Source organism: Procambarus clarkii, chromosome 18, assembly GCF_040958095.1.
Source record: "Procambarus clarkii isolate CNS0578487 chromosome 18, FALCON_Pclarkii_2.0, whole genome shotgun sequence".
In the NCBI taxonomy this organism is placed as follows: domain Eukaryota; kingdom Metazoa; phylum Arthropoda; class Malacostraca; order Decapoda; family Cambaridae; genus Procambarus; species Procambarus clarkii.
In genome coordinates this window covers 3734638-3747698 of record NC_091167.1, presented here as the reverse complement: position 1 = coordinate 3747698, position 13061 = coordinate 3734638, and the positions used below count along the sequence as shown (strand labels likewise).

At 42.7% G+C, this 13061-nt stretch overlaps 1 protein-coding gene across 2 annotated transcripts in view; it reads left to right on the top strand.

The window, feature by feature from the left end:
• The first annotated feature begins 1851 nt into the window (after positions 1–1851).
• The window catches only part of LOC123754675 (lysozyme c-1), a 14967-nt gene continuing 3757 nt past the window's right edge, over positions 1852–13061 (top strand). For both annotated transcript variants that reach the window (XR_011228994.1, XM_069326231.1), the window contains exons 1-4: positions 1852–1938; positions 5114–5247; positions 5514–5669; positions 10808–10883. Coding sequence is in view for 1 of the 2 variants with exons in the window: in XM_069326231.1 (XP_069182332.1) it covers positions 1934–1938; positions 5114–5247; positions 5514–5669; positions 10808–10883 (371 nt within the window). In the remaining variant the exon portion in view is untranslated. The remainder of the gene's footprint in view (positions 1939–5113; positions 5248–5513; positions 5670–10807; positions 10884–13061) is intronic.

The following is a 13061-nucleotide window of genomic DNA, read 5'->3' as shown; positions in this document are numbered from 1 at the left end:
CTAGTTAGGTTTGGTGAGGTTTGGTAAGGTTTGGTGAGGTCTAGTGAGGTTTGGTGAGATCTAGTGAGGTTTGGGGAGGTTTGGTGAGGATTGAAGAGGTCTAGGTAGGTTTGGTGAGGTTTAGTGAGGTTTCTTTGAAGTCTAGTGAGGTTTGGTTAGATTTGGTGAGGTTTGATGAGGTTTGCTGAGGTTTGATGAGGTCTAGTGAGGTTTGGTGAGGTTTGGTGAGGTCTAGTGAGGTTTGGCGAGGTCTAGTGAGGTTTGGGGAGGTCTAGTGAGGTTTGGTGAGGTTTAGTGAGGTTTGATGAGGTCTAGTGAGATTTGATGAGGTTTGATGAGGTCTAGTGAGGTTTGGTGAGGTCTAGTGAGGTTTTGTGACGTCTAGTGAGGTTTGGTGAGGTCAAGTGAGGTTTGGTGAGATCTAGTAAGGTAAGCAGTAAATTAGGCACCAGTGAGTTAGTCAGCTGTCGCGGGTTGCTTCCTGGGGGTGGAGGTCTGGTCTAGGCCCGGGCCGCGGGGACACTAAAGCCCCGAAATCATCTCAAGATAACCTCATGATGGTAAGGTTTGATGAGGTCTAGTGAGGTTTGGTGAGGCATGGTGAGGTTTGGTGAGGATTGGTGAGGTCTAGTGAGGTTTGGTGAGGTCTAGTGAGGTTTGGTGAGGTCTAGTGAGGTCTAGTGAGGTTTGGTGAGGTTTAGTGAGGTCTAGGGAGGTTTAGTTAAGTTAGGTTAGGGGTGGTGTAGTTAGGTGAGGGTTGGTGAGATTGGTTAGGTTAGGTACTTTTAGATTATGTTAGGTTTGTTTGGTTTGGTTAGGTTTGGTTAGGTTTGGTTAGGTTTGGTTAGGTTTGGTTAGGTTTGGTTAGGTTTGGTTAGGTTTGGTTAGGTTAGGTTAGGTTAGGATTAGGTTAGGTTAGGTTAGGTTAAGTTAGGTTAGGTTAGGTTAGGTTAGGATAGGTTAGGTTAGGTTAGGTTAGGATAGGTTAGGTTAGGTTAGGTTTGGTTAGGTTAAGTTAGGAAATGCTATGTTAGGTTAGGTTTGGTGATATCTTGTTAGGTTAGATTAGGTTTGGTTTGGTGCGGTTTGGTTATATTAGGTTAGGTTTAGTTAGGTTAGATTAGGTTTAGTCAGGTTCTGTTTGGTGAGGTTAGGTTTGGTGAGGTTTGGTTAGGTTAGGTTAGAATATAATTTTATTAGGTTTAGTCAAGTTAGATTAGATTCGGTTAGGCTTTGTTAGGTTTTGTTAAGTTATATTAGGTTAGGTTTTGCTAGGCTAGGTTAGGTTTTGTTAGGTTTGATAAAGTTAGGTTACAATAGGTTAGGTTATGTATCGTGAGGTTAGGTAAGGTTAGATTAGGTTAAGTTTTGTTTGGCTAGATTTTTCAGACAGTTGAAGATGGTACTAGTTAGGTAGAGATAGATGAGGTTTGATCTGCTTTGATACGAGTTTCTTGGGTTGAGATGGGTTGACGAAGGCCAGGTGATAATAGCCCTCCTGAACCCTCAACCTTCGATAAGAAAATATATTACGTCTTGAACTATGAGGCCTAATCTCTATGATAAAGAAATTCCCTTTATCGTAGTGAATATTTGTATTGGAAATCTACAGATCTCTCATGTGCAAATCTACAGCCTCTCATTTATTTATGATGGGCTGTAGATTTTCACATCAGAGCCAGGTTTCAGTAATGTCTTCTCTTGTTACCATTCCTGAAACTTGTAGAGAAAAAAAAAGTTGTAAATTTACCCTATTTTTTCATTTTGGATTTACAGTCGAAAACTGAAATTAGTTTTCGATTGTGGTAAGTGGCAACTGTGATTGCAAGATCTTGCCGACGGAGGGTATATAAGGCGACCAGAGGCGGGTTGCAATTTACTTGCTCCTGAGACGCAGTTGAGTCCACACGTGTTCTGCTTCCACGCGTCAGAGATGAGGTGAGTGTCCAAGCCTTAACACGGATACACAGCAAGTTGTGGTTTCCGCTTCTTGCTCTGTGTACACCGTGAGTATACTTTACTATGTTCAGGACTCAAGTATATTTTATTGGTTAGTCAGTTTTATTGGTTGGCTGTTACGATGGCGTTAATAACAGGCGAAGAGAAGGAACGGTCACCAAACACTGGGACCATCGCTGATCAAACCCCTGATGCTCTAAGTGTTAGGTGATATCTCTCTCCTCCTGCCTTTTTCACGTATCATTAATGAACGCTGCTCTCTGCTCTGTTCCTCGCCCCGCCTTCCCTGGCCAGCAGACACTTGACAGTCTTCCTTGCTGTAAACCTGCAGCCCGAGGCACTCGTCCATAGTGGCCAGTGGCACAGTGAAAAGTGACCGCAGGCACAGTGGACGAGGCACTGTGCCAGAATCTGAATCCTTTATTCTGTTTTGTAAGGCGAGTGTGGTGGCCTGTTGGGCCATCCGCACGGCTTAACAACACAGTTGGAGCTCCTTTGTCTCCACCATTACTGTTGGCGCTCTGCTTTCTCACATCTGGAAGAACATCAGTAAAATTGCGGGAAAATTTATTTCGGACATGTCCTCTGTCCATCACCTTGGTTTCGTTGTGGTGATCCGTTGTGGGTCGCTTACGAACTGGTTCATAGTTGTCACCCGTTATCTCCGGTGTTTATCTTCCTCATGCGTTCCTTACTGGTAAGTCTCATCTTGAATGTCAAGTCTTGGACTTTCGTACTCACCTTTACCTTCCCTATAATGATCTTTCCACCCTTCCTGAACTCCAGTCCTCCTAGCTTGTCCCTCGGTAATTCTACGGTGGCGAGGTTGGCCGGTGTTCATTATAAGATGCTCCGTCATCTCCCTCTGTGCTCCCTGCAGTATATTCTGTACATCTATAACATATTTAGGAGTCGACTACGGTCCCACAGGCAGTTATTCTTCCCATTAGAAAACCTGGTACTCAAGGGACTCCCCTTAAGGAGTCCCATTGTCCCGAGCACTTTTGTATACCAACTCTTTGAGCGCATGATTAATGTGCATTTCTTCTGGTTCCAGGAACATTGTTCCCTCTCTCTCTTCCCAATCTGGCTTTACAAGTATTTTGCAAGCTTGACGGACATTTTAGTGGACATGAAGATGTACCTTTATCGTATGACGCTACCAGGAGACAATTTTTGTTTAGCTCAAATGCATTCCTTTGACCTTCGTGGAAATCTTCGGCTTTTCCTTCAAGGCTTCCTCTCTCGTCGCTCGATTCAAGTGAGGGTTGGTGCTGCTTTCTCCAAGTCTATTCAACAGTACGAAGGTATTCCCCAAGGTAGTGCTCTGAGCACTAAAGTTTTGGTTGCCCTGAATGGTCTTCATTCCCTCCAGTGTTTTCTCAGCCCTTTATGTTGACGATGTCGCTCTCTGCTGTCGTGGTGACGACGCCTCTTTCCTCCAACATTACCTCCAGCTTAAGAACAATAGTGTGTCGTTCTGGGCCACAATCATGGCCTCCAAGTTCACTGTGAATAAGACTTGTACTATGATTTTTACTCGGAAGCGCGTCGTCCCTTGTTCCCCTCCTGTTACTCTGGTAAACCCCATAGTTATAGGGATTCTGCCACACTCTTGGGGTTGATCTTTGACTCCTGTTTACCTTGGTCGCCCCATGTTGTTCCACAGAGTTGAATTCTCTAATACCCTTTTTTGCTTTGTCTAGTCCCATACTTCTTGGGGGCCTGATAGGCACACACTCCTCTCTTTGAGCTCCTCTCTCGTACTGCCTAAAGTCGATTATGACTATCTTCCCTACTCCTCCGCCTCTCATTCGACTTTTTGTCGTCTTGATGCTCTGGGCCATCGTGAGTTACAGCTGAGCTCTCGTGCCATTCGTTCGACCCCCATCCACAGATTGGATGGTGAAATCTGCATCAAATCCCTATAGTATTATGATGATCGTTACTGCCTTCGCTGCCTCCTGCAGTCCCCTACTCCCGCTTGTGTCCTACTTTAATTAATCACTGTTTATAGCAGGGACCCGTTTCCTCCCACCACCTTCCTTCTCCTGCAAGAGCGGCGTGTTTGCAAGATTCTCTCTCATATCACACTGGCAATGCCTCCCCTCATGTTATTTCTACTTTGCCCCCAATGACGATCCCGCATGTGAAATTTTGCAAACATGAAATTTTGGCAAATCCTTTTCATTTAGTTTTTTTTTCAACATGATAAGTTACTAGGATTATTCTCTGCTATCCGTCTTTAAAAACCTTTTTCCTAAGGATGTTTACCTCTCACTCACACACCATTGTTGTGCTGACAGATGGGTCTACGTCTACCGAGGGTGTCGGCCACCCCGTTGTGTTTCTCGAGCTATGTGTGGCCTGACCCAAGAGACTGGCATCTTAACTGCGGAACTTTATGCAGTTGTGTTTACTCTCCATCAGCTGCTCTCTGCGTGTCAACGGGCCTTCATCACTGTGGTTGACTCGCAGCGCCTCACCACTCTCTAATCATAATGCTAAAAATATGCATTATGTTGTGGCAAAATCCAATGCAGGGTTTTCCTTAACTTTGGCAGATATAAAGCAGTCAAATTTTGTTGGTTCTCGGAGATTTTGGAGTTACCATGAATGAAATTGCAGGCGCAGCTGCTATGGAGGTCATTCACGGTTGCAACGTTTCCGGGAAAGGAATTCCATTTTCAGATTTCAACTTCGTAATTCATTCTGAAATCTGTAATCCTTAGCTGGGTCGACGGGCTGGCTTTAGAGGCAATGCCGTGGATGGTCTTAAAAGGGACCTTTCCCCTTGACCTTTCACCTGCTACCGTAATAGGCGGTGGAAAACGACTTTAGCAAGGCTGCATTTCGGCCATATCTGCCTAGCTCACGGTAACTCGATGGAACAACATTCTGCTTCATTTTGACCGAACTGTATTGCCTCCCCTTTCACTCGAGCACCTCCTCGTAGAATGTCCCAATTTTCAGGACGATTATATTTCATGTTTTCTTATTGCTCCGCTCATTTGTCTCGGAAAATTTCTTGGTGAATCTATTACTTCTGATAACGCTCAACGTTTGTCGTGTTGTTCTGGTAGTAACATTTTGAGTGCCTCAAGATGGTGCCTCCTGTTGATGATTACTGACTTGTGTCTCTCCCTCCCCCCAGGATGTGGTCGTGGGTGACGGTGGCGGTGGTGGCCGCTCTGGTGGGGACGTCCTCAGGAAAGGTGTTTACCAAGTGCGAACTGGCCAGAGTGCTGACCAACACATACCGCATGTCCCGCACCCTCGTCAAGAACTGTATGTCCCCCGTTACTTTCTCCACCTTTTCTCTCATGAAATATGTTAGTGAAAACTATGACAGAACAAGTCGGGGATGAAGTCGTCATAAATATATGTAGTCGAAGGTTGTATAGAAATCAGAATGCAAAGAACTATTTTCCCTAGATTTTAAATTCAAATCAGAATTAAACATTAAACATATATATTTAATTGACTGATTTCATTAATTCTCCACAAATACTACACCACCGATTTATACTCTACCACGGTGCCAACCACAACAGTTGTGTGTCTCGCGCAGTACGAGTCCAGCTTCAACACGGCCGCTACTAACAAGAACACCAACGGCAGTAGAGACTATGGCATCTTCCAGATCAACGACAAGTACTGGTGTCAAGGCGGCATTAGAACGACCAATTACTGCAACATCCAGTGTTCAAGTAAGGGAGAGAAAGAATGGTATATATATATATATATATATATATATATATATATATATATATATATATATATATATATATATATATATATATATATATATATATATATATGTATATTTAATATTTATAGGGGGTACCCTCGACCTCGAAGAAGACGATATGCCGCATCCAGGGGAGCCTTGTCGGGCTCCCGCGGACACCCACATATCGTCTTCTGCTATCACCCTCTATATGTTTTGTATTTTTTCATTTCATTTTATTTTAAACTTCATTACACAAAAATGGTTACAACATTGATTATATGCAAGGTACAAAGCTAGTTGTCACAGGTTGTCAAATATACGAGTTCCTCCAGCTCGTATATTTGAGACTTGCATTTTCCTCATTAGTGACTGATTTGATGAAAATGATCAGGTGATCTCTCTCCTTGGCTGGCGCTGTTGGGGGCTGGATTTAAGTCTCCTGACTTCGAAGCCTTTTAACAGTCTGTCATGGTCAAGTGATTATTATACTGGTTATGTCAGAGTGTTTGATGCACCTGGCCTTTCTAAGGTTCGAATCCTTCACGAAGAAGAGATCATTGGTATATATATATATATATATATATATATATATATATATATATATATATATATATATATATATATATATATATATATATATATATATATATATATATATATATATATATATATAGTAGTAGACATCCATCAGTCTCAGGAGACTATGGAGTTGCGCTTTGGTTGTCGGCGGGAAAGGCATCTCCAGGGCACTAAGCCTGGGTAGGTTGATATGGGGGAGAAGCTGCTACCCATTTAGCAGGTTTCCCTCTTCACGGCGCCGGAAGTCTCCAATGGAAAGGCAAAAGCCAATACGACTGGTTCCAGCGCCATCGTTGGAACTGCCGCCGGGGGTTGTGGTCAAATAGCTCTGGCTATCACCTCCTTGTTGTGCGGTCACTGATGGTCGTGTTACTTAAGGCACCGTGACACTAGATGCAATGTGCTCCTGGAGGTCCGGGTTACAGTCTTTATATATATATATATATATATATATATATATATATATATATATATATATATATATATATATATATATATATATATATATATATATATATATATATATATATATATATATATATTTTATATATATATATATATATATATATATATATATATATATATATATATATATATATATATATATATATATATTAGTATATTTTGGTAGCAGTCTTTCCTGTAGACATATATTATTAAATATAACCGAAAAAGTAAGGTTAATAATTCTAACACGAATTTTCTCTATCTTTCTTACGTTTCTTTTCACTGTTGATGGTAATTCAAAGATCAATTCTCCAAAATTCATTTTTATTTCTGAGTCTGACGCGACACCTGAGCGCGTTTCGTAAAACTTATTACATTTTCAAAGACTTTAGTTTACAAACACACAACTGAAACTGAATAGAGCTTACACATCTTCGAGTTTATATCTACATTTGGGTGAGGTGGATGAGGTGAAAACAAACTTTCAACAATGGGTATTGAATGGGTATTAAATTCAAACACAAGACAGAACACGAAACAATGGGTATTGAATGGGTATTAAATTCAAACACAAGACAGAACACGAAACAATGGGTATTGAATGGAAGTAATTGTAGAAAGCCTATTGGTCCATATTTCTTGATGCTTCTATATTAGAGCGGAGTCTTGAAGTGGGTAGAATATAGTTGTGTATTAATTGGCTGTTGATTGCTGGTGTTGACTTCTTGATGTGTAGTGCCTCGCAGACGTCAAACCGCCTGCTATCGCTGTATCTATCGATGATTTCTGTGTTGTTTGCTAAGATTTCTCTGGTGATGGTTTGTTTGTGGGAAGAGATTATATGTTTCTTAATGGAGCCCTGTTGCTTATGCATCGTTAAACGCCTGGAAAGAGATGTTGTTGTCTTGCCTATATACTGGGTTTTTTGAGGCTTACAGTCCCCAAGAGGGCATTTGAAGGCATAGACGACGTTGGTCTCTTTTAAAGCGTTCTGCTTTGTGTCTGGAGAGTTTCTCATGAGTAGGCTGGCCGTTTTTCTGGTTTTATAGTAAATCGTCAGTTGTATCTTCTGATTTTTGTCTGTAGGGATAACGTTTCTACTGACAATATCTTTCAGGACCCTTTCCTCCGTTTTATGGGCTGTGGAAAAGAAGTTGCTGTAAAATAGTCTAATAGGGGATATAGGTGTTGTGTTAGTTGTCTCTTCAGAGGTTGCATGGCGTTTCACTTTCCTTCTTATGATGTCTTCCACGAAACCATTGGAGAAGCCGTTGTTGACTAGGACCTGCCTTACCCTACAGAGTTCTTCGTCGACTTGCTTCCATTCTGAGCTGTGGCTGAGGGCACGGTCGACATAAGAGTTAACAACACTCCTCTTTTACCTGTCCGGGCAGTCACTGTTGGCATTCAGGCACATTCCTGTTTGTTTCCTTAGTGTAGACTGCAGTGTGGAAAACTCCGCTCCTTTCCATGACTGTTACATCTAGAAAGGGCAGCTTCCCATCCTTCTCCATCTCGTAAGTGAAACGCAACACAGAATTCTGCTCAAATGCCCCCTTCAGCTCGTGCAGATGTCTGACATCAGGTACCTGTGTAAAAATGTCGTCAACATACCTGCAGTATATGGCCGGTTTCAAGTTCATGTCAACTAAGACTTTTTGCTCGATGGTACCCATGTAGAAGTTTGCAAACAGGACACCTAGGGGAGAACCCATGGCGACCCCATTTACTTGCTTATACATGTGTCCATCCGGGCTCAAGAAGGGTGCCTCTTTAGTACAAGCTTGGAGTAGTTTCCTTAGACTGTTTTCTGGTATGTCAAGAGGAGTACAGGCCGGATCACGGTACACTCTGTCGGCTATCATCCCGATTGTTTCATCCACAGGTACGTTGGTAAACAGAGATTCTACGTCCAACGAGGCTCTTATCCCTGTGGCCCGTGTTTCCCGCAGCAAGTCAACAAATTCCTTTGGAGACTTCAGGTTGAAGGCGCAAGGCACATAAGGAGTCAGCAAGCCGTTGAGTCGTTTCGCCAGTCTGTACGTGGGTGTGGGTATCTGGCTGATGATTGGCCGAAGTGGGTTTCCAGGCTTGTGTGTCTTGACATTTCCATACGCATATCCAGGTTTATATTCCCCAATAATCTTTGGCAGGTGGAGTCCAGATTTCTTGGCGTTCACAGTTTCGATCAATTTGTTGACCTTTGCTTTCAGTTCGGCTGTAGTGTCCTTCGTTACCCTTTGGAATTTAGTTTGGTCAGAGAGTATGAGGTTCATTTTCGCCAGATATTCGTCTTTTTTAAGAATGACGTATATTGGCGACTTGTCGCCTCTCCTGACAACTATCTCCTTTTTCTCCCGAAGGCTCTTAGCTGCCGCTTTGAGCTCGGGGGATAGTATGGTGCTTCTGTAGTTGCCTCGATTCTTTCCTCCTTCCGCAATAAGTTCTGCTTGTAAGGTATCTTTGGTGGTGACCTTCTTTTGTGCTTCGAGGTCGAATATGTCGTCCAACAGAATCTCCAACTCCACTTTCCGGGCCATCTCACTCGGTCTGGACATAACGTTACAGTTTATACCCAGATTTAGGAGAGTAACTTGGTCCTCAGTGAGGTTGATTCCTGCATGGTTCAGGAAGCCATCTCTTGGTCGTGGAATTGCCATAGGTCCTCCATATAACGTTGTTAGTTTCTTGAAGGAGGCATTTGAGCAGAATTCTGTGTTGCGTTTCACTTACTAGATGGAGAAGGATGGGAAGCTGCCCTTTCTAGATGTAACAGTCATGGAAAGGAGCGGAGTTTTCCACACTGCAGTCTACACTAAGGAAACAAACATAGGAATGTGCCTGAATGCCAACAGTGACTGCCCGGACAGGTAAAAGAGGAGTGTTGTTAACGCTTATGTCGACCGTGCCCTCAGCCACAGCTCAGAATGGAAGCAAGTCGAAGAAGAACTCTGTAGGGTAAGGCAGGTCCTAGTCAACAACGGCTTCTCCAATGGTTTCGTGGAAGACATTATAAGAAGGAAAGTGAAACGCCAGGCAACCTCTGAAGAGACAACTAACACAACACCTATATCCCCTATTAGACTATTTTACAGGAACTTCTTTTCCACAGCCCATAAAACGGAGGAAAGGGTCCTGAAAGATATTGTCAGTAGAAACGTTATCCCTACAGACAAAAATCAGAAGATACAACTGACGATTTACTATAAAACCAGAAAAACGGCCAGCCTACTCATGAGAAACTCTCCAGACACAAAGCAGAACGCTTTAAAAGAGATCAACGTCGTCTATGCCTTCAAATGCCCTCTTGGGGACTGTAAGCCTCAAAAAACCCAGTATATAGGCAAGACAACAACATCTCTTTCCAGGCGTTTAACGATGCATAAGCAACAGGGCTCCATTAAGGAACATATAATCTCTTCCCACAAACAAACCATCACCAGAGCTACACATCAAGAAGTCAACACCAGCAATCAACAGCCAATTAATACACAACTATATTCTACCCACTTCAAGACTCCGCTCCAATATAGAAGCATCAAGAAATATGGACCAATAGGCTTTCTACAATTACTTCCATTCAATACCCATTGTTTCGTGTTCTGTCTTGTGTTGATGAAATTAATACCCTATTAATGCCACCTCACCCCATCCACCTCACTCAAATGTAGATATAAACAAATCGGAGATGTGTAAGTTCTATTCAGTTGTGTATGTGTAAACTAAAGTCTTTGAAAATGTAATAAGTTTTACGAAACGCGCTCGTGTCGCGTCAGACTAGAAATAAAAATGAATTTTGGAGAATTGATTTTTGAATTACCACCAACAGTGAAAAGAAATGTACGAAAGATAGAGAAAATTCGTGTTAGAATTATTAATCTTACTTTTTCGGTCATATTTAATAATATATATATATATATATATATATATATATATATATATATATATATATATATATATATATATATATATATATATATATATATTGCAATTAATATATATAAAAAAAAACTGAATATATTATTTATGGCTAGCAGGTGATTTAAAATTTGATCTAGTTAATGGACCTTGTGTGTGTGTGTGTTTTAGGCCTACTGAACAGCAACATTGCCGATGACGTCGCCTGTGCTCAGAGAATCTACAAGCAGCAAGGATTCAAAGCCTGGTGAGTAGACTATAGCGGATGGATAGATAAAAATATTTGACTCTGAATTATACATATACACTAGCTGTATATATGTATACCCCTGTCTCCCAGTCCTCCCCACCACTCCTCACCTCAGTCGTCCCTTTGTCCTCCCAACCATCCCCCACTCCACTGTCCCCTCATCCTCCCTACCATTTCCCTCTTCCCCATCCCCTCGTTCACCTCTCCATCCCTCACTCCGGTGTTCCCTTGTCCTCCCCACCATTCTCCATTCCCCTGTCCCTCGTCCCCACCATCCCTAACTCCCCCATCCCCTCCACCTCCCCACCATTACCCCCCTGCCCTGCCCCCATCGTCCTCCCCACCATCCCTCACTCCCGTCCCCTCGTCCTCCCCACCATCCCTCACTCCCGTCCCCTCGTTCTCCCCACCATCCCTCACTCCCGTCCCCTCGTCCTCCCCATCATCCCTCACTCCCGTCCCCTCGTCCTCCCCACCATCCCTCACTCCCGTCCCCTCGTCCTCCCCACCATCCCTCACTCCCGTCCCCTCGTCCTCCCCACCATCCCTCAATCCCGTCCCCTCGTCCTCCCCACCATCCCTCACTCCCGTCCCCTCGTTCTCCCCACCATCCCTCACACCCGTCCCCTCGTCCTCCCCACCATCCCTCACTCCCGTCCCCTCGTCCTCCCAACCATCCCTCACTCCCGTCCCCTCGTCCTCCCCACCATCCCCCACTCCCTCGACTGATGCATTCCCAAATGATCTTATGTTCCAAACACTGAAATATAAGAAAAATATAAAAAAAAACGAAATGAAAAACAATGAAAAAAAACTATACTCATGAAATAAACGGGATGGTAAACAACACAACTCAATTCCAGTGCAATATCAAACAAAATAATTAAATCAAAATGAGAATAAATCGAAATTAATGAAAATTCAATTTATCAATGAAATGGAAAACGTTGAAATGGAATCGTAACATATTTAGTATTGCGTGTGCTCCTATTACGTGCAACAGATGGAGCTGTTTTAAAAAAAAAACATGTTTTTACCTGTCAAAGGTGTAGTATCTATGTAGTAGGTATATAAAAACACACACCTATTCGAATGGAATGTTGTGTCAAATTAAAAAGATATTGGTGAAGAACTTTCGGAGATTACAGCATGTGTTGCTCTTGCATCCAACAGATGGCGTTGTTTTTCATCATTGCATATTTTTTCCTGTCACAGGTGTGGCATCTCTACTTATACTCACGAAATCAATGCTCCGCACCACAGCTCAATTCGAATGCAATGTCACACAAAATAATTAAGTCAAATAAAAATAAATCGAAATCTATGAAAATTCAATTAATCAATGCAATCGGAAACATTGAAATGGAATCGTAACATATTTAGTGGAGCGTGTGTTCCTATTACGTGCAAAGGATGGCGCTGTTTTTCAAAAAAGCATGTTTTTACCTGTCAAAGATGTGTCATCTATATAGTAGGTATATAAAAACATGTGCCTATTTGAATGGAACGTTGTGTCAAAACTTCAAAGAAATTGGTGAAGAACTTTCAGAGATTACAGCGTGTGTTGCTCTTACGTCCAACAGATGGCGCTGTTTTTCAAGAAAAATATTTTTTCCTATCACAGGTGAGGCATGTATATAATAGGTATATAAAAACACGCACCTATTCGAATGCAACGTTGTGTCAAAATTTCAAAGCAATCGGTAAAGAGGTTTCCAAGATTTCCCTCACATGAAAAACACGAGAAAACTCAGTTTTTCAAACAAAGCATGTTTTTCCCCGTCACAGACGGGACATCTATATAGTATGTACAGTATATATAAACCTGCTCGGATACGAATGGAACGTTGTGTGAAAATTTCAAAGCAGTCAATGAAGGACTTTCGGAGATTAGCGATTTTGAACAAACAAACATTTACATTTTTATTTATATACCAGCTGTACCCGGCCACGCGTTGCTGTGGCTGCGTTGCTGAGCCACAGCAACCTTCCCCTGTCCCCTCGTCCTCCCAACCATTCCCCATTCCCCCATCCCCGCGTCCTCCCTACCATCTCCCGCTCCTCCGTCCCCTCGCCCTCCCTACCATTCCCCCCACCCCTGTCCCCTCTTCCTCCCCACAACTCCCTGCTCCCCTGTCCTCTTGTCCTCTCCACCATTCTCCATTTCAACGTCCC